At 38.1% G+C, this 18,905-nt stretch overlaps 2 protein-coding genes across 2 annotated transcripts in view; both read right to left on the minus strand.

Moving 5' to 3' along the window:
• PSME4 (proteasome activator subunit 4) overlaps nucleotides 1–18,905 on the minus strand; it is a 103,551-nt gene that overhangs the window by 77,978 nt on the left and 6,668 nt on the right. Inside the window, exons 2-3 of the mRNA XM_060116824.1 lie at nucleotides 1,792–1,932; nucleotides 1,026–1,142 (exon numbers count right to left, since the gene is read on the minus strand). Of these exons, the coding sequence (XP_059972807.1) occupies nucleotides 1,026–1,142; nucleotides 1,792–1,932 (258 nt within the window). The remainder of the gene's footprint in view (nucleotides 1–1,025; nucleotides 1,143–1,791; nucleotides 1,933–18,905) is intronic.
• On the minus strand, nucleotides 7,968–8,526 carry LOC132502019 (acyl carrier protein, mitochondrial-like). Its single transcript, XM_060117804.1, has one exon. It carries the CDS (start codon nucleotides 8,524–8,526, stop codon nucleotides 8,056–8,058), a length of 471 nt encoding a protein of 156 aa, XP_059973787.1. The 3' UTR covers nucleotides 7,968–8,055.

Genomic DNA, 18,905 nt, shown 5'->3' on the forward strand with positions numbered 1-18,905 from the left:
ACTTAAGTGAGGCCTGAGGATTAATCATGGATTAAATGAACTGAACTGGGTAGACATGTAAATATGTCTAGGATTGAGAGAAAAACCACAGAAATAAATGTTCAAAGACTTCATTTATAAAAGAGAAAAAGGAAAATAATACAGGCATATAAAATGGTGTTCTTCAGGAAATGAGTGCATATGTATATGAGAAAAAACTCTAGATAATAAGAGGAAACAGCTATTAAAAGTTTAAAAAAAGATTTCCTAAAAATAAACCTCAATCACAAATTTAAGAGTATTTTAAGCCAAACATGCTAAGACTGAGAAAATTAAGAGCTAGATCACAACTGGACAAACCCTTATTAACAGGGAAAAATGACACTTTGCAGTCAAGCCTGAAATCACTATTAATCAAAAAGGACAGATGATTATATTGTACTCTGTAGAGGTTCAGAATAAAATACAAAATGTACCAAAATGAGAGATCTGGAGGAGTCAGGATGTGTGTACAAGAAGCCATAAACAGCCAGAGATTTATAATCTTATTATGTCTAAACATTACTAGAAAATAACATAAACCAAAGACCGTGCATTTGAATAGTTTGTGCTATAACACATTCAATCACTGAAACTGATGCTTCTGTAACTGGGAGTGTGTGTGCTCTGGGATGTGGGTGCCCCCTGGAATAGGCAAAGCTCCTCCTCTTGAAGCATTTATTTTACTTGAAGAATTAAAACACATGTGGATATACTATGAAGAACGCCAAATGTGCATGACAAAATATTAGATTTCAAACAAAAATCTCTTGTTTTCTTTGGCCAGTATGGTGATGTTAGCTGTTAGAGATATGGTGGTGGGAAATTCTTAAGTGCAGCTTCAGGTATAGTTTAAAGAGGGCAATAAATTGTTTCAGGAGTCAAGATACATAAAAATGAGCACATTAAAATGTGTATTTGCTTGCTTATCTCAAGTAACCCAACATTTCTCAATTATGATCAAACCCCTAAGAGTTCCCAAAAGTACTTTAAATGGAAATACTTACTTAGGAAACCAATTTAATCCCAGGTGCTCTGTCTTGGAATATAATATTCTTTCCACCATGTCATAAAGTGGTCTCCAAGGTAACTCCAAGTCATCTCTTGAAAGAAGTTCCTTTTTCCTAATTAAAGAAAGAGTAAATACATGTGTGTATGCTCGCTCAGGGTGTGTATACAACACATACTACACAGGGAGAAGAGTTGTTAAATGTTGCTGTCATCACAGCGGGTTTTGCTTTTCCCCATCCTCAGCCACTCACTGGCAAAACATGGTAGGAGGAAGAACAATGCACCAGGACTTTTGCTGCTGTCCAAACCTCAAGGGGCACCAGGTAAAAAGAGGCGTTAAAATTTGTGCCACCATTATTGTAGATGAGTTTCATACTTTCCCACACTATCTATGGAGTACTTGATGTTTCCCGAATTGTGCTGGGTGCCTGGGATAAGCAAAAGAATAAATGATCCCTGTCTTCTCAAGGATCTTACAGTCTACATAAGGGAAGGTAATTAGTATAAATGAAACAATCAGACAACATATAGTTCAGTATATGCTAGAGAAGAGAAGGCTTCATGGAGGAAAAGGAATCTTAATTAAAAGGTTAATTAACACATGGGGTTTAAACTTATGATAAAGTTTTCTGCAATCTTTTTCCAAAATGGTAATTTGGGACTTGGTCTTCTTACCAAAGAACACTTAACTCTCCTCATTCCCTAAAACCTTGAAGGAAAAAAAAAAAAAATCTTAGCAGAAATCACAGGAAATTGACTTACTTTAACAAGTTGATTAAGAGACGTGCAAATCCCTGCATCATGCTGATTTCCAGTTTTGGAATTGATACCAGCTCATATAATAACTTGATAAAAAGAACATGATCTTGTTTGCTAAATTTTCTCCCATAAAGTCGAATATATCTGCAAGAGAAAAATCGATACAGCCTTTAAAAATAGATATGGTGACACATTCATGTTCATTGCAGCATTATTCACATAGCCAAAGTCTGGAAGTAACATAAATGTCCACCAACAGACAAATGGATAAAGAAAATGTTATATATATATATATATATATATATATATATATATATATACACACACATACACACACACACACACAAGTGCGCACACACACACATACATACACAATGGAATATTATTCAGCCTTTAAGAAGAAAGCTGTCATATGCTAAAACACAGATGGACCTTGAGGACATTATGCTAAGTGAAATAAGACAATCAAAAAAAGTCAAATCCTGCAAGATTCCACTTATATGCAGTACCTAAAGTAATCAAACTCATAGAAACAGAAAGTACAATGGTGGTTGCCAGGGGCTGGGAAGGCAGACAGGGAGCTATTGTGCAATGGGTATAGGGTTTCAGTCAAACAAGATGAAAAATTCTAGAGATTTGTTGTACAACAATGTACACACAGTTAACAATACCATACTGTACACTTAAAAATTGTTAAGAGGGTAAATTTAAGAGTTTGCCACAAAAAAAAAAAATATGTATTGTTACACTTTAATTTCAAAAGTCTTTGATGTCAAACATTTTATCACACTGCACGCTCATCACTGTGCAGGAAAGACTTACTCTATATTTTAATTAAGAGATTAACAAATAAGTATTTTATTGACAAAAAACTTATAACTCAGTTATAATAAATGAATTCACATCAACATTTAATGACCAATTATAACACTGCTGTTTTATTTTTGTATGGTTTTAACTGGCTTTTGGACACAGTAACCTGAAAAGAATCCCTCTGCACTCTTCCCTTTATTAAGCAAGTGCTCATTCAGAATAACAATCTACCTAATGACTTGCTGAAACTACTTAAAAACATCATATCACAACATTATAAAACAGAACAAAAGAGTACAGACATAGAAGTTTACTGTTCTAACCACAAGAATCTTTGATGAACGCTTAATGAGAATCCTGAAACAATACAGCGTTACCTAACTTGTACTATTTGTTTCTAGGCATTAACTCATAACTATAATAAAATTATGTTGCTACCAAAAAAGCACAGTATTTTATCTCAAAATTATACGTTTTCAATTTTTTAACTTTAGGGAATCAATGTAATCAAAAGCCTCAACTATAAGCAATTTAAGGAAAAGGTGTCCCCAAAAGCAAGAATGACTAAGCATGGCATAGTTAAGGATTCAGAAGTAACTAAAACTTAAGTAACAAAGACTTACTTAGAACAAATTACTGGATACTTAAAATCATAAACTCCTTTGAGGAAGACCATTTTATAGACAAATACATAATTCAACAGAAGACACAGCATTAACATTCCTTATATGATCTTCAGCACTTCCCCAACAGCTAAGGTCAAATTAAACTTGCATTTAGCTTCTAAAATTAGAATACCTGTTTTTCTTTTTCCAGAAAATCCTCAATATTTTTGGTCCAATAAGAGCACTCTTTTTTTTTTTATTTTCTCAGGCTGCGGCATATTTATTCAGCTCTTGTCTGTCTGAACTTTCAAGGTATAATCCCATGATTTCACCTTAGTACTAGGCGATCAAGCAGTATTGGGGCGGGGTGGGGGGGTGAAGGAGACAGCAATGAGACCTGAGATATTGTTTTGCCTCTGTCAGTAATTACCGTGCAAGTTTCTTAACCACCTAGGCCTGGTAAAGGAAATGGGCTAATGAAGATAATACATAGAGACCCTAAGCCCAGGGCTGCCAGAGATACTTCAGGCTGCTGAATAAACATGGTACAGACTCCTGAAGCCTCCCTCAATTTCACTCTAAATTTAGGAGTAAAAGCTAGAATCATTTAAATGCTACTTTCAAGTGAAAACAAACCATATCACCTAAGAAACAGCACATATTTTAAAGATAAAACAGAAGAGTCCAAAGAAACATTTCTTGTTCCCAGTGGCTACCTCAGGCCTTGACAGGGCTCCAAGTGCCCCTGCGGTTATGCACTTACTCTCCCTTGTGGCTAACAGACTTCTCTGGAAAAATTGAAGCAACACTGCTCTAAGCAACTGAAATAATTTACCTACAAGCCTTTTTACTATAGTATAAATTGTGTAAACATTAGGGACATAAAATTCATAGAGTCCAAAATTTAATACTATGAAAAGAAGAGACCAACCCAGGGATTCTTAGAGGAGCTAGAACTGCTGACAAAACTAGAGATTTTAGGGGGATTACTCAGAAACCTATTTGCCCTGTCAACAGCAAATACTTCTTGCCAAGCAGAAAGTGATTCCTGCCTCAGCATTTCTCAAAACACAGACCAAGGGCTTCCCTGGTGGCGCAGTGGTTGAGAGTCCGCCTGCCGATGCAGGGGACACGGGTTTGTGCCCCGGTCCGGGAAGATCCCACATGCCGCGGAGCGGCTAGGCCCGTGAGCCATGGCCGCTGAGCCTGCGTGTCTGGAGGCTGTGCTCCGCAACAGGAGAGGCCACAACAGTGAGAGGCCCGCGTACCGTAAAAAAAAAAAAACAGACCACGAAGACTTCTTCTGAAGAGCATAGAAAGTACTAAAAGAAGAAAATTAATAACTGGTCTTCATTAAAATCAGAAACTTCTATTCACAATCAAACACCATCGAAAATAAAAAAGCCCAGTCAGATATTTGGAATACACATCACCATCTGACAAAGTACTCACCCAAACTACTTAAGAACTCCTTCAAATCAATAATAAACACAACCAAATAAACAATGGGCAAAAGACTCAGGAGGGCACTTCTCAAAAGACAACATCCACATGACTGATAAGCATATGAAAAGATACTCAACATCATTGTTCATCAGTAAAAGCAAATTAAAACCACAATAGGGGACGGGAACCAAGATGGCGGAGTAGAAGGATGTGCTCTCACTCCCTCTTGTGAGAACACCAGAATCACAACTAGCTGCTGGACAATCATCGACAGGAAGACACTGGAACTCACCAAAAAAGATACCCCACATCAAGACAAAGGAGAAGCCACAATGAGATGGTAGGAGGGGTGCAATCACAGTAAAATCACACCCAATGGAGTGAGGGTTCTGAGCCCCACGTCAGGTTCCCCAACCTGGGGGTCCAGCAATGGGAGAAGGAATTCCTAGAGAATCAGACTTTGAAGCCTAGTGGGATTTGACTGCAGGACTTCAACAGGACTGGGGAAACAGAGACTCCACTCTTGGAGGGCACACACAAAGTACTGTGCGCATCAGGACCCAGGGGAAGGAGAAGTGACCCCAGGGGAGACTGAACCAGACCTACCTGCTAGTGTTGGAGGGTCTCCTGCAGAGGCGGGGGCGGGGGGTTGGCTGTGGCTCACCGTGGGGACAAGGACACTGGTAGCAGAAGTTCTGGGAAGTACTCCTTGGCCTGAGCCCTCCCAGAGTCTCTCATTAGCCCCACCAAAGAGCCCAGGAAGGCTCCAATGTTGGGTTCCCTCAGGCCAAACAACCAACAGGGAGGGAACCCTGCCCCACCCAGCAGCAGTCAAGGGGATTAAAGTTTTACTGAGCTCTGCCCACCAGAGCAACAGTCAGCTCTACCCACCACCAGTCTCTCCCATCAGGAAACTTACACAAGCCTCACAGATAGCCTCATCCACCAGAGGGCAGACAGCAGAAGCAAGAGGAACTACAATCCTGCAGCCTGTGGAACAAAAACCACATTCACAGAAAGATAGACAAGATGAAAAGGCAGAGGGCTATGTACCAGATGAAGGAACAAGATAAAACCCCAGAAAAAGCACTAAATGAAGTGGAGATAGGCAACCTTTCAGAAAAAGAATTCAGAATAATGATAGGGAAGATGATCCAGGACCTCGGAAAAAGAGTGGAGGCAAAGATGGAGAAGATGCAAGAAACGTTTAACAAAGACCTAGAAGAATTAAAGAACAAACAGAGATGAACAACACAATAACTGAAATGAAAACTACACTAGAAGGAATCAGTAGCAGAATAACTGAGGCAGAAGAACGGATAAGTGACCTGGAAGACAGAATGGTGGAATTCACTGCTGTGGAACAGACTAAAGAAAAAAGAATGAAAAGAAATGAAGACAGCCTAAGAGACCTCTGGGACAACATTAAATGCAACAACATTTGCATTATAGGGGTCCCAGAAGGAGAAGAGAGAGAGAAAGGACCTGAGAAAATATTTGAAGAGATTATAGTCGAAAACTTCACTAGTATGGGAAAGGAAACAGCCACCAAAGTCCAGGAAGCGCAGAGATTCCCATACAGGATAAACCCAAGGAGAAACACGCCAAGACACATAGTGATCAAATTGGCAAAAATTAAAGACAAAGAAAAATTATTGAAAGCAGCAACGGAAAAATGACAAATAACATACAAGGAAACTCCCATAAGGTTAACAGCAGATTTCTCAGCAGACACACTACAAGCCGGAAGGGAGTGGCACGATATACTTAAAGTGATGAAAGGGAAGAACCTACAACCAAGATTACTCTACCCGGCAAGGACCTCATTCAGATTCAATGGAGAAATCAAGAGCTTTACAGAGAAGCAAAAGCTAAGAGAATTCAGCACCACCAAACCAGCTCTACAACAAATGCTAAAGGAACTTCTCTAAGTGAGAAACACAAGAGAAGCAAAGGACCTACAGGGTTTCCCTGGTGGCACAGTGGTTGAGAGTCCGCCTGCCAATGCAGGGGACACGGGTTCGTGCCCCGGTCTAGGAGGATCCCACATGCCGCAGAGCAGCTGGGCTCGTGAGCCATGGCCGCTGAGCCTGCATGTCCAGAGCCTGTGCTCTGCAACAGGAGAGGCCACAACAGTGAGAGGCCCGTGTACCACAAAAAAAAAAAAAAAAAAAAAAAAAAGGACCTACAAAAACAAACCCAAAACGATTAAGAAAATGGTAATAGGAACATACATATCGATAATTACCTTAAACGTGAATGGATTAAATGCTCCAACCAAAAGACACAGGCTTGCTGAATGGATACAAAAACAAGACCCATATATGTGTTGTCTAAATAAAAATTCAGAATATCAAAATCAAAATACCAAAAAACTTTTCAAGTGCACATTTGCAATTAATAAAAATTTCCTGAAAAAACCCTAGAAGTCTGATATAAGAGAATGGTTTGTTAAATTGTGGTTTATGCCTTTAGACTACAATGTAGTCATTTAAAATTGTTTTAAAAGAATTTTTATGGATGTGAAATGTAATATATAAAAAACTCAGGATACAAAACATTCACAATATGTAACTAAATAAAAAAGAAACAATCATGCATTAAAATTTAAAAATAGGGCCTTTCCTGGTGGCGCGGTGGTTGAGAGTCTGCCTGCCGATGCAGGGGACACGGGTTCGTGCCCCAGTCCGGGAAGATCTCACATGCCATGGAGCAGCCGGGCCCGTGAGCCATGGCCACTGAGCCTGCATGTCCGGAGCCTGTGCTCTGCAACGGGAGAGGCCACAACAGTGAGAGGACTGCGTACCACAAAATAAATAAATAAATAAATAAGACACAAGTCAAAAAAGTTTTTTCACAGATGAAAGGTACTCGTACATGTTTGTTTGGGATCAAAATAATTCATTAGAAAGGGAGAGATGATGATATGGAGAGAGAGAGATTAGGTCCAGAGCAGGAGTGAAATGATGGGAGGAGATCCTTCAGTGAAACGGGAGAGAAGGAGAAGAAAATTTTGTACAGGTGCAGGTAGAATAATAGATTGAGAATCAGAAGATGAGCAACTTCTGATGGCTTCTATTTTCTCAGAGAAGTATGAGGCAATGTCCTCACTTGAAAGTACAGGCTTGTGGAAAAGATGTGAAAGGTGTGAGGTTAAAGTAGAAAGCTGGGGATTTGTAGAGGAAGGAGGAAAAAAAAAACTATAAAGTGTTACCTTTTTTCTTTTTCTTTGGTTTTACAGATTTATTTTCAAAGGGCAAAAAACACTTAAGATAATTTAAGCACAAGTCTAAACGGAGTTACTCTGTCAAAGTCAGCAATGATGCAGAAATGCGTTCTCACTTCCAGACACTCGCCAGCATCTTCTGAGCGTTCTCGCAGTGAAGAAAAGGGATCTGATATTTTATTCATATACCTTCTCCTTATCTGCAATGTAATCTACAATTTCTTGTGAGCACATTAACTTCCCCGCATCTAGATCAGGAATTTCAAACCCAAATTCGTCTTCCATGTCCATGATAATCTCCACTTGGTCCAAACTGTCTAAGCCTAGGTCCTTCATAAAATGGGAATTTACTAAGAGCTTTTCTGGGTCAGTCTTGTCATAGAGTTTCAAGACGTAAAGAACATGGTCCTTGACTCCCTCTAATGTCAAAGGGGGTGCGTCCCTATACTGGTGGCACAGCTGTTTAACATCGCCTGGAACCTGTGCAAGTACCGAGGCCGGCTGCGGAGCCCCAGGCCTCGTCCGGGCCCCCGAGGGGAACAGGGTGGTGCTGAGCGGCAGGGCCGCAGCCAGCGTGGGGAGCCTGGGCAGCGGCGCAAAGGCCGCGAGCAGTCGAAGGACACAGGCGCAAAGGACACGAGCCGCCATGGCTACGCCGACCCAGGACGGACAGCGCTAAAGTGTCACCTCTTGATGGTCAAACTACTTCATGTTCTTCTATATACCTCTGTTCATTCAAACTCTTCTAAAGTAAACAGGCATTATTTATTATAATTAAAATTAACATGTAAAAACGTTTCATATCAACCTCTGTTGTATGTTTAAAATTAGGTAATCAATATTTCTGCATTTCTACTATTATCTTAATTTAAAAATCTACTAAACTCCTACTTAAAAGAGCACAGAAGGGATCCCCTGGCAGTCCAGTGGCTAGGACTCTGGTGCTTTCACTGCTGTGACCTGGATTCAATTCCTGGTGGGGGAACTAAGATTCCACAAGCTGTGCAGCAGCCAAAAAAATAAAAAATAAAGAGCATAGGAGTCAAGTTGTATAGGTTTCACCAGCCAAAAATGAAACCACGAATCATGATAATTAACTACAATGTATGTTTAAATTCACTAAGTTCATGAAGAATAAAAGGTATCACCATTTTGCAATACCTAACAGATGTAGGACAGTTACTAACATCACAAAAAGAGAAAATCAGGGATTACGCATCTCCTGATAAAATTATACAGTAGTGACTATTACATAGTCTTGAAAAAGAAAATGAAACTATGTCCTGAATAGCAGCAACAAAATCAGTTACTGTGTCTTTACCACTTCAATTTGACTTCCACTAAAGGTAATTAGAATTATGTAATTAATAAAGCTGATTTTAAAAGATACAAATAAAAATTCTAAGCTTACAGAAACTATGCCCTCTTTTCAATTTTTTGTGGGACACCTATAAAACTGGTTGTAAAATAGGCCACAAAGAAAACCTTACTTAATTGTAACATGTGAATATTATACTAGCCAAGTAGTCTGATTATAATAAAATGTAAATTAGAAAATATTAACCAAGTATAATAAAAAGAAACCAAATCATTTAAAAGCATGCATATGGGGATTTCCCTGGTGGCGCAGTGGTTAAGAATCCGCCTGCCAATGCAGGGGACACAGATTCCAGCTCTGGTCCACGAGGATCCCACATGCCGTGGAGCAACAAAGCCCGTGCGTCACAACTACTGAGCCTGAGCTCTAGAGCCTGCAAGCCACAACTACTGAGCCTGAGTGCCACAACTACTGAAGCCCACGCACCTAGTGCTCCACAAGAGAAGCCACCTCAATGAGAAGCCCGAGCACCACAATGAAGAGTAGCCCCCGCTCGCCGCATCTAGAGAAAGCCCGCGCGCAGCAACGAAGACCCAACGCAGCCAAAAAAAAGATTTTTAATTAAAAAAAAAAAATGCCAATACAGTTTCTCACTGCTAGAAACAGTTAAGTGAACAGATTAAATGCAAGGTTTTCTCATAAACCCACCTCTCCTCTTTTCACTCAATTACCTATTTACTCAAAAAGCATTTCTAGGGCTTCCCTGGTGGCGCAGTGGTTGAGAGTCTGCCTGCCAATGCAGGGGACGCGGGTTCGTGCCCCGGTCCGGGAAGATCCCACATGCCGCGGAGCGGCTGGGCCCGTGAGCCATGGCCACTGAGCCTGTGTGTCCGGAGCCTGTGCTCCACAATGGGAGAGGCCACAACAGTGAGAGGCCCGCGTACCGCAAAAAAAAAAAAAAAAAAAAAAAAAGCATTTCTAGAGCAAATGACTTGTACAGCACAAGAGTATGATCCAAATAGTTCCTTTAGGCTGAGAACTCACAATCAGATGTGAGGAGACATGTACTCAGAAAACTAGGTAATATACTGAAGGAAGGGAATAAATGCAGTTTTATCAGAGTTTTGTGATTCTTTTTTTTTAACCGAAGTTTCATCATACATAAGTGATTATTGAACCGAATCTTGAAAGAATAGAGAGGTATCATGACTCTGAATAGGAAACTCAAGGTTAAGATAATCTGAGCATTTGGGGAAAGAGACAGCAAGAGGCACAAAAGACAGCTCTAGGTAGAGGAACACAGAGAGAACAGCAAACTTCTGTGACAAGAAGACACAGCCAAAAGAACACTGCTTGTTCTATTTCCCCTCTAAAAAGTCAAACTGAGGATCAAAAAAGGGGACAGACATCACAAACAATGGGATTTCCCTGGCGGTCCAGTGGTTAAGACTCCGCCCTTCCAATGCAGTGGGCGGGGGTTGGATCCCTAGTAGGGGAACTAAGATCCCACTTGCCTCACAGTGGGGCCAAAACAACAACAAACAAACAAACAAAGAAACATCGTTGCTGGTTGGAACGATGGGAACAAAGGTGTTATATAAAGTGGAGGATGTCTTATGTTTCCATGCTAACTTGTTTTGCAATTCCCAACATTATAATCAACTCTGGATAGACAGAATATTTATGGATTTCAACACAGTAGCCAAGCAAGCAGGACAGCATGGTTCTACAAGTTTGCTGAGAATTCACACTGCTCTATGTCAGTCCCTTGGGCAAGTCATTTAACCTCCCAGGCATTTGTAAAACCTGGGTTTTCTCACAGGGCTATGGTGATGGATAATTGATTAATGTGCATGAAAGACATTCTGATTTAATTGTTCTAGAATGGGCTTCTAGGTACCAGTTGTTTTTTATAAGTTTCCCAGATGTCTCACTATGTTTGAGAACCACTGCACCTTAGCAGACTGACTAGAGCACAATATATGCTTTTTAAACTCTGTTAAAATCATTAAAAATATAATACTAATACAATCTTGTTTCAATTTATGTTCTTTAATTACATATGAGGCTAAATACACCTTAAGATATTTGCCTTTAAAAAAATACAAAAAAAAAAAAAAAAGGTCAACCCAGAGGATAAACAATGAGTTAAGTGATGGATAATAAGACAATGTTCCTTCAGTATCTGTATCTAGCCATGCTGGAAATCTGTGGATGGTTCCATAAACCTATACATTTTATTTTTTTATTTTTTTTAAACCAACTATAAGTTGCATCCTTGAGACTTGAGAGGAAAATAATATTGGGGGGGGAGATTATTATTATTTTATCAGGAAAGCAATATATACTTATTTAAATGGTTCAAACAGTACACCAAGCATACAAATTTGAAACTGTTGTCTACAACTGTTAACAGCCTGTATAGTATCCTTCTAGACTTTATTTATATACAAATGTACATATGTATATACTTTATAAAAACATAAATGCGGGGCTTCCCTGGTGGCGCAGTGGTTGAAAATCTGCCTGCTAATGCAGGGGACACGGGTTTGAGCCCAGGTCTGGGAAGATCCCACATGCCGTGGAGCAACTAGGCCCGTGAGCCACAACTACTGAGCCTACACGTCTGAAGCCTGTGCTCTGCGACAAGAGAGGCCACAAGAGTGAGAGGCCCGCACACCGCGATGAAGAGTGGCCCCCGCTTGCCACAACTAGAGAAAGCCCTCGCACAGAAACGAAGACCCAACACAGCAAAAATAAATTAATTAATTAAACTCCTACCCCCAACATCTTCTTTAAAAAAAAAAAAAGAAAAAAAACTCATAAATGCAACGATACTATAGATATTATTTACCACTTATTTTTTTCACTTAATAGAAGTCAAGACACTGTTCAATGCCTATAAATATGGATTGGCCATTTTCTTTTTAATAGCTATCTAATATTCCATTATAAAAATAATGATTTCCTCAATCTTCTTTTTTTAGGCATTTATGTTATTCCTGTTATTTTTTAAAATTACAAATAATATTTAGTAGATATCTTTGTATTTACGTGTTTACACAAGTGTACAAGCATACTGAACAATGAATTCCTAGCTCAAATTGTTTGACATATTGGTGGGGAATACAAATAACAGAAAATAAGACTTACGTTGAAATTCATTACACAAATTAATCTCATCCTGAAGCACTTAGTATAAAATGGAATTGGAATGGTATTTTTGCCTCCCTGAGAGGAAAATACTCTTGATGTCCCAATCAAAAGTGCTATCTTTGTCCTCTCTGCCCCTTATAGCTCGTACCAAACTTGAGTATTTTTCACATTCTATCTCATACTATAGTTATGTATGTAATACATTATTCTATTTCTTTAGCTGACTGAAATCTACATGGTGGCAGGGACCATGCCTCTGTACCTATTTAACCTTCGGCTCTAACCAGAGATGAAACAAGGTGAACATTGAGAAACATTTTCACAACTGATTGAATGTATAAGTAAACCTTGAGAAATATAGTCACATAAGTAATGACAAACAGCTCATCAGGACTAGTTCTATTTAAAAAAAAAAAAAAACCTTCAAACTAACAATAAATATTTGACCAAATTAAACAAATTGACTTTAAAACATTGAGAGTAGGTTTCCAAAACACTGAAAACCAGATGTATCATCTTTACCAAGTGTAGTACTCCTGATGGAAGGCACTAAACAAGGAGATCTGAGGTCTATACTTCTCTTTACCCCCAACCACCACAGGCTGAACAACACAAGAGTTCCAGCATATTGTATGTCAGTTATATCCTTTATGACTTACTAAAATTGACAGGACAATTTCTAGAGTAATAAAGTCATTCAATATTAACACCTAACGATGCCTCTGTTCTTTTCCCAGTTGCTTCTCTGTTGAGGCATGGATAAGGGGCATTCATTTCTTGAAATGCTTTACTGAGTATCAATTAAGGGCCAGACATGGCAACAGGCAATGGAAACATAGAACAAGTAACAAATGGCCCTAGAGCATGCAGCCTAGAAAGGGAGACAGACAACTGATTATTTCAGTAAGTTAAAGTCTGAGTAGAGACTTTAACACTTGTGCTCAATTTGCTCCATCTCTGTTCCCACACATTAAATGGCTTTCTCCAAATTCCTCCGTACCTAACCAAATCCTATCTCAAAGCTCAGCTGCCGTTTCTCCTTCACTGGTAGTCTTCCCAGGCAACACAGCCCAGGGAGCTTTCCTCATTCTGGACACATGTTTAAGAACAACAGCCCTGTGTTCAGCAGGGAAACTGGCTGTTACATAACCTCACTAAGACTCATTTCTTCAATGGTAAAATTGGGATAATAAACGTACCTACAGTTAAATGTTTGTGAAAATCAAATGAAATAATGAATATAAAGCCCTTAGCATAGTGCTGGCACATTCTGAGCCCTCAACAAATGGTAGGTAGTATCTATACCACTCATTTAACAATCTATGAATAATGCTCTCTTGTAAAATCCCTCTGGTTACTGATATTTTTAAACTGTCGCAACTTTTTGTTTCCATCTCTTGTATCTTTATAGCTCAATAAGTAGATGTGGATCATATATCTGTAGTACTGAAAGAAACCTGTAAAATCAGTAGCTTTCAAATTGTTTTGGCCACAACCCACAGTAATAAATATATAATACACTATACACAAACACATATGTATAACTGAAACAAAGGTCATGATCGTTCACCCTTATTACTTCCAAATTCACTCTAATAATGTTAGTCTCGTTCAACAAATCAAACCAAACGGAACCAAACCCAAACTGGTCAAGACCTACTAAACTGATTTCACAACACTTCGGTCATAACTGAAAATTTGGGAAATTCTCTATAAACACTTTAAATGAACATACAGATGAAATATTATGAGACACTCCAGACAAACAAACAAAAACAAACAAAAAACAAAACACAAAGTGAAAGGGTCTTGGATATTTGTCTGTTAAATTTTGAGTGTTTTTTTTAATCACACTTTTTTTAAAGTCTTTATTGAATTTGTTACAATATTGTTTCTGTTTTATTATATTTGGGTTTTTTGGCTGCAAGGCATATGGGATCTTAGCTCCCCCACCAAGGAGCGAACCTGTACCCCGTGCATTGGAGGCGAAGTCTTAACCACTAGACTGCCAGCAAAGTCCCTAAATCACACTTCTAAATCATTACTGAACTGTTAAATACCAACTTTTCTCCTGCCATTCACAAATTAGGGACCTCTGTTTGTTGTATGTTCAAAGAAATTTGACAACATTTTATTAACTAGGATCTCTGGAAGTAACCTACCTTCCCTTAGAACACAAACTATGCCAACTAAGCTCTTCAGGAATCTGTCCAAAATATAAGCACTCACATGCATTCATAAAATTTCTTGCTCTAAAAGCTTCTACTTCATCCTTGGCTTAAAAAAGAAAACTGTCATATAGAGAACAAAGTAGTGGTTACCAGTGGGGAAAGGGAAGGTGGAAGGGCAACATACGGGTAGGAGATTAAGAGGCACAAACTACTATTTATAAAGTAAGCTACAAGGACATATTGTACAACACAGGGAATATAGCCAATATTTTATAATAACTATAAATGGAGCACAACCCTTAAAAATTGTGAATCATTATCTTGTATACCTGTAACATATATCATACATCAACTATTCTTCAATTAAAAAAATAAAGGAAAAAGGAAAAAAGAAAATTGTCAGCATCAACAGATGAATGGATAAAGAAGATGTGGTACATATATACAATGGAATACTACTCAGCCATAAAAAAGGAATGAAATTGGGTCATTTGTAGAGACGTGGATGGATCTACAGACTTTCTTACAGGGTGAAGGCAGAAAGAAAAAAACAAATATCATATATTAATGCATATACGTGGAACCTAGAAAATGGTACAGATAAACCGCTTTGCAGGGCAGAAATAGAGACACAGATGTAGAGGACAAACGAATGTACACCAAGGGTGGAAACTGGCGGGGGGCGGGGGGCTGGGTTGAATTGGGAGATTGGGATTGACATATATACATTAATATGTATAAAATGGATAACTAATAAAAACCCACTGTATAAAAAGTAAATTAAATTAAATTTTAAAAAAAGAAAAAGATCATCAGAAAATGAAATGAAACTGCCACACTTAACAGTCCAAAGATTACTAACACATTCTATTTAGACTGCCTACCATTAGAAGATTATAAAGAATTTTTTGAAATAGAAACAAAGAAAACAACAGCAAAGATCAATAAAACTAAAAGCTGGTTCTTCGAGAAGATAAATAAAATTGATAAACCATTAGCCAGACTCATCAAGAGGGAGGGGACTCAAATAAATAAAATTAGAAATGAAAAAGGAGACGTTACAACAAACACCACAGAAATACAAAGCATCCTAAGAGACTACTACAAGCAACTCTATGCCAATAAAATGGACAACCTGAAAGAAATGGACAAATTCTTAGAAAGGTAAAACCTTCCAAGACTGAACCAGGAAGAAGTAGAAAATATGAACAGACCAATCACAAGTAATGAAATTGAAACTGTGATTAAAAATCTTCCAACAAACAAAAATCCAGGACCAGATGGCTTCACAGGTGAATTCTATCAAACATTTAGAGAAGAGCTAACACCCATCCTTCTCAAACTCTTCCAAAAATTGCAGAGGAAGGAACACTCCCAAACTCAATCTATGAGGCCACTATCACCCTGATACCAAAACCAGACAAAGATACTACAAAAAAAGAAAATTACAGACCAATATCACTGATGAATATAGTTGCAAAAGTCCTCAACAAAATACTAGCAAACAGAATCCAACAACACATTAAAAGGATCATACACCATGATCAAGTGGGCTTTATCCCAGGGATGCAAGGATTCTTCAATATACGCAAATCAATCAATGTGATACACCATATTAACAAATTGAAGAATAAAAACCATATGATCATCTCAACAGATGCAAAAAAGCTTTTGACAAAATTCAACACTCATTTATGATAAAAACTCTCCAGAAAGTGGGCATAGAGGGAAACTACCTCAACATAATAAAGGCCATATATGACAAACCCACAGCAAACATCATTCTCAATGGTGAAAAACTGAAAGCATTTCCTCTAAGATCAGGAACAAGACAAGGATGTCCACTCTCGCCACTATCATTCAACATAGTTTTGGAAGTCCTAGCCACGGCAATCAGAGAAGAAAAAGAAATAAAAGGAATACAAATTGGAAAAGAAGAAGTAAAACTGTCTCTGTTTGCAGATGACATGATACTATACATAGAGAATCCTAAAGATGCCACCAGAAAACTACTAGAGCTAATCAATGAATTTGGTAAAGGTGCAGGATACAAAATTAATGCACAGAAATCTCTTGCATTCCTATATACTAATGATGAAAAATCTGAAAGAAACCTACCAAGGGAGACAAAAGACCTGTATGCAGAAAACTATAAGACACTGATGAAAGAAATCAAAGGGGACACAAACAGATGGAGAGATATACCACGTTCTTGGACTGGAAGAATCAATATTGTGAAAATGACTATACTACCTAAAGCAATCTACAGATTCAGTGCAACCCCTATCAAATTACCAATGGCATTTTTTACAGAACTAGAACAAAAGGTCTTAAAATTTGTATGGAGACACAAAAGACCCCAAATAGCCAAAGCAGTCTTGAGGGAAAAACACGGAGCTGGAGGAATCAGGCTCTCCAACTTCAGACTATACTACAAAGCTACAGTAATCAAGACACTATGGTAGTGGCACAAAAACAGAAATATAAATGGAACAGGACAGAAAGCCCAGAGATAAACCCACACACCTAAGGTCAACTAATCTATGACAAAGGAGGCAAGGATATACAATGGAGGAAAGACAGTCTCTTCAATAAGTGGTGCTGGGAAAACTGGACAGCTACATGTAAAAGAATGAAATTAGAACACTCCCTAGCCCCATACACAAAAATAAACTCAAAATGGATTAGAGACCTAAATGTAAGACCAGACACTATAAAACTCTTAGAGGAAAACACAGGAAGAACACTCTTTGACATAAATCACAGCAAGATCTTTTTTGATCCACCTCCTAGAGTAATGGAAATAAAAGCAAAAATAAACAAATGGGACCTAATGAAACTTAAAAGCTTTGGCAAAGCAAAGGAAACTACAAACAAGATGAAAAGACAACCCTCAGAATGGGAGAAAATATTTGCAAACGAAGCAACGGAAAAAGGATTAATCTCTAAAATATATAAACAGCTCATGCAGCTCAATATTAAAAAAACAAACAACCCAATCAAAAACTGGGCACAAGACCTAAATAGACATTTCTCCAAAGCAGACATACAGATGGCCAAGAAGCACATGAAAAGCTGCTCAACATCACTAATTACTAGAGAAATACAAGTCAAAACTACAATGAGGTATCAGCTCACACCAGTTAGAATGGGCATCATCAGAAAATCTACAAACAACAAATGCTGGAGAAAAGGGAACCCTCTTGCACTGTTGGTGGGAATGAAAATTGATACAGCCACTATGGAGAACAGTATGGAGGTTCCTTTAAAAAGTAAAAATAGAATTACCATATGACCCAGCAATCCCACTACTGGGCATATACCCAGAGAAAACCATAATTCAAAAAGACACATGCACTCCAATGTTCATTGCAGCACTATTTACAATAGCCAGGTCATGGAAGCAACCTAAATGCCCATCAACAGATGAATGAATAAAGAAGATGTGGTACATATATACAATGGAATATTACTCAGCCATAAAAAGGAACGAAATTTGTAGAGATGTGGATGGATATAGAGACTGTCATACGGAGTAAAGTAAGTCAGAAAGAGAAACACAAATATCGTATATTAATGCATATATGTGGAACCTAGAAAAATGGTACAGATGTACCGGTTTGCAGGGCAGAAACAGAGACACAGATGTAGAGAATAAACGTATGGACACCAAGGGGGGAAAGTGGCCAGGGGTGTGATGAATTGGGCGATTGGGATTGACATGTATACACTGATGTGTATAAAATGGATAACTAATAAGAACCTGCTGTATAAAAAAATAAATTTAAAAAGTCTATGTGTTTGAAAAAAAAAGATTATAAAGCATTTTTAATAATATTTTAAGCAACCTCCAACTTACTTGAACTAAAATACTACTCTCAAACCCATTTCACAGCTGCAATGGTGTTAAGTTTTTTCTTAGAAAGGGAAAAAGGCTTTATTATATTTTTTAACTCTAAAATTTAGGGTCTGGGTGTTATGAATAAAGCCAAATTAGCATAAAAAGGTAATGACCACTACCAAAATTTTATGGTTCATCTATCAAAAAAATTGTAGTAGTGATACTCTAAATTTTTAAACACTAAATATTTAACAATAACAATGACAGATTTATTCTTAAATGAAAATTTCAAACTCCCTGATGCAACCCAAATAATCTGCTCTCTTCTCTAATTAACTTTGTTAAACCCCACTCCCCATACCCTCTCTCTTTGGGTTATGAAACACACCATTCTCTTACTCAACCAAGTTGGTCCTTCCCTCTTCTTTCGTTAAATATACACTTTCTTTTGAACCCAGTATTAAAACAGATCTCACCCCAAATTCGTTCTCTCCATTTTGACTGTAAAAGTAACAATTCATGAGAAACTGCATAATGCTTT

Source organism: Mesoplodon densirostris, chromosome 14 (assembly GCF_025265405.1).
Source record: "Mesoplodon densirostris isolate mMesDen1 chromosome 14, mMesDen1 primary haplotype, whole genome shotgun sequence".
In the NCBI taxonomy this organism is placed as follows: Eukaryota; Metazoa; Chordata; class Mammalia; order Artiodactyla; family Ziphiidae; genus Mesoplodon; species Mesoplodon densirostris.

Excerpts from the sequence above, each read along its gene's own strand:
- LOC132502019 (XM_060117804.1), bottom strand. The coding sequence starts at position 8,526 with ATGGCGGCTCGTGTCCTTTGCGCCTGTGTCCTTCGACTGCTCGCGGCC.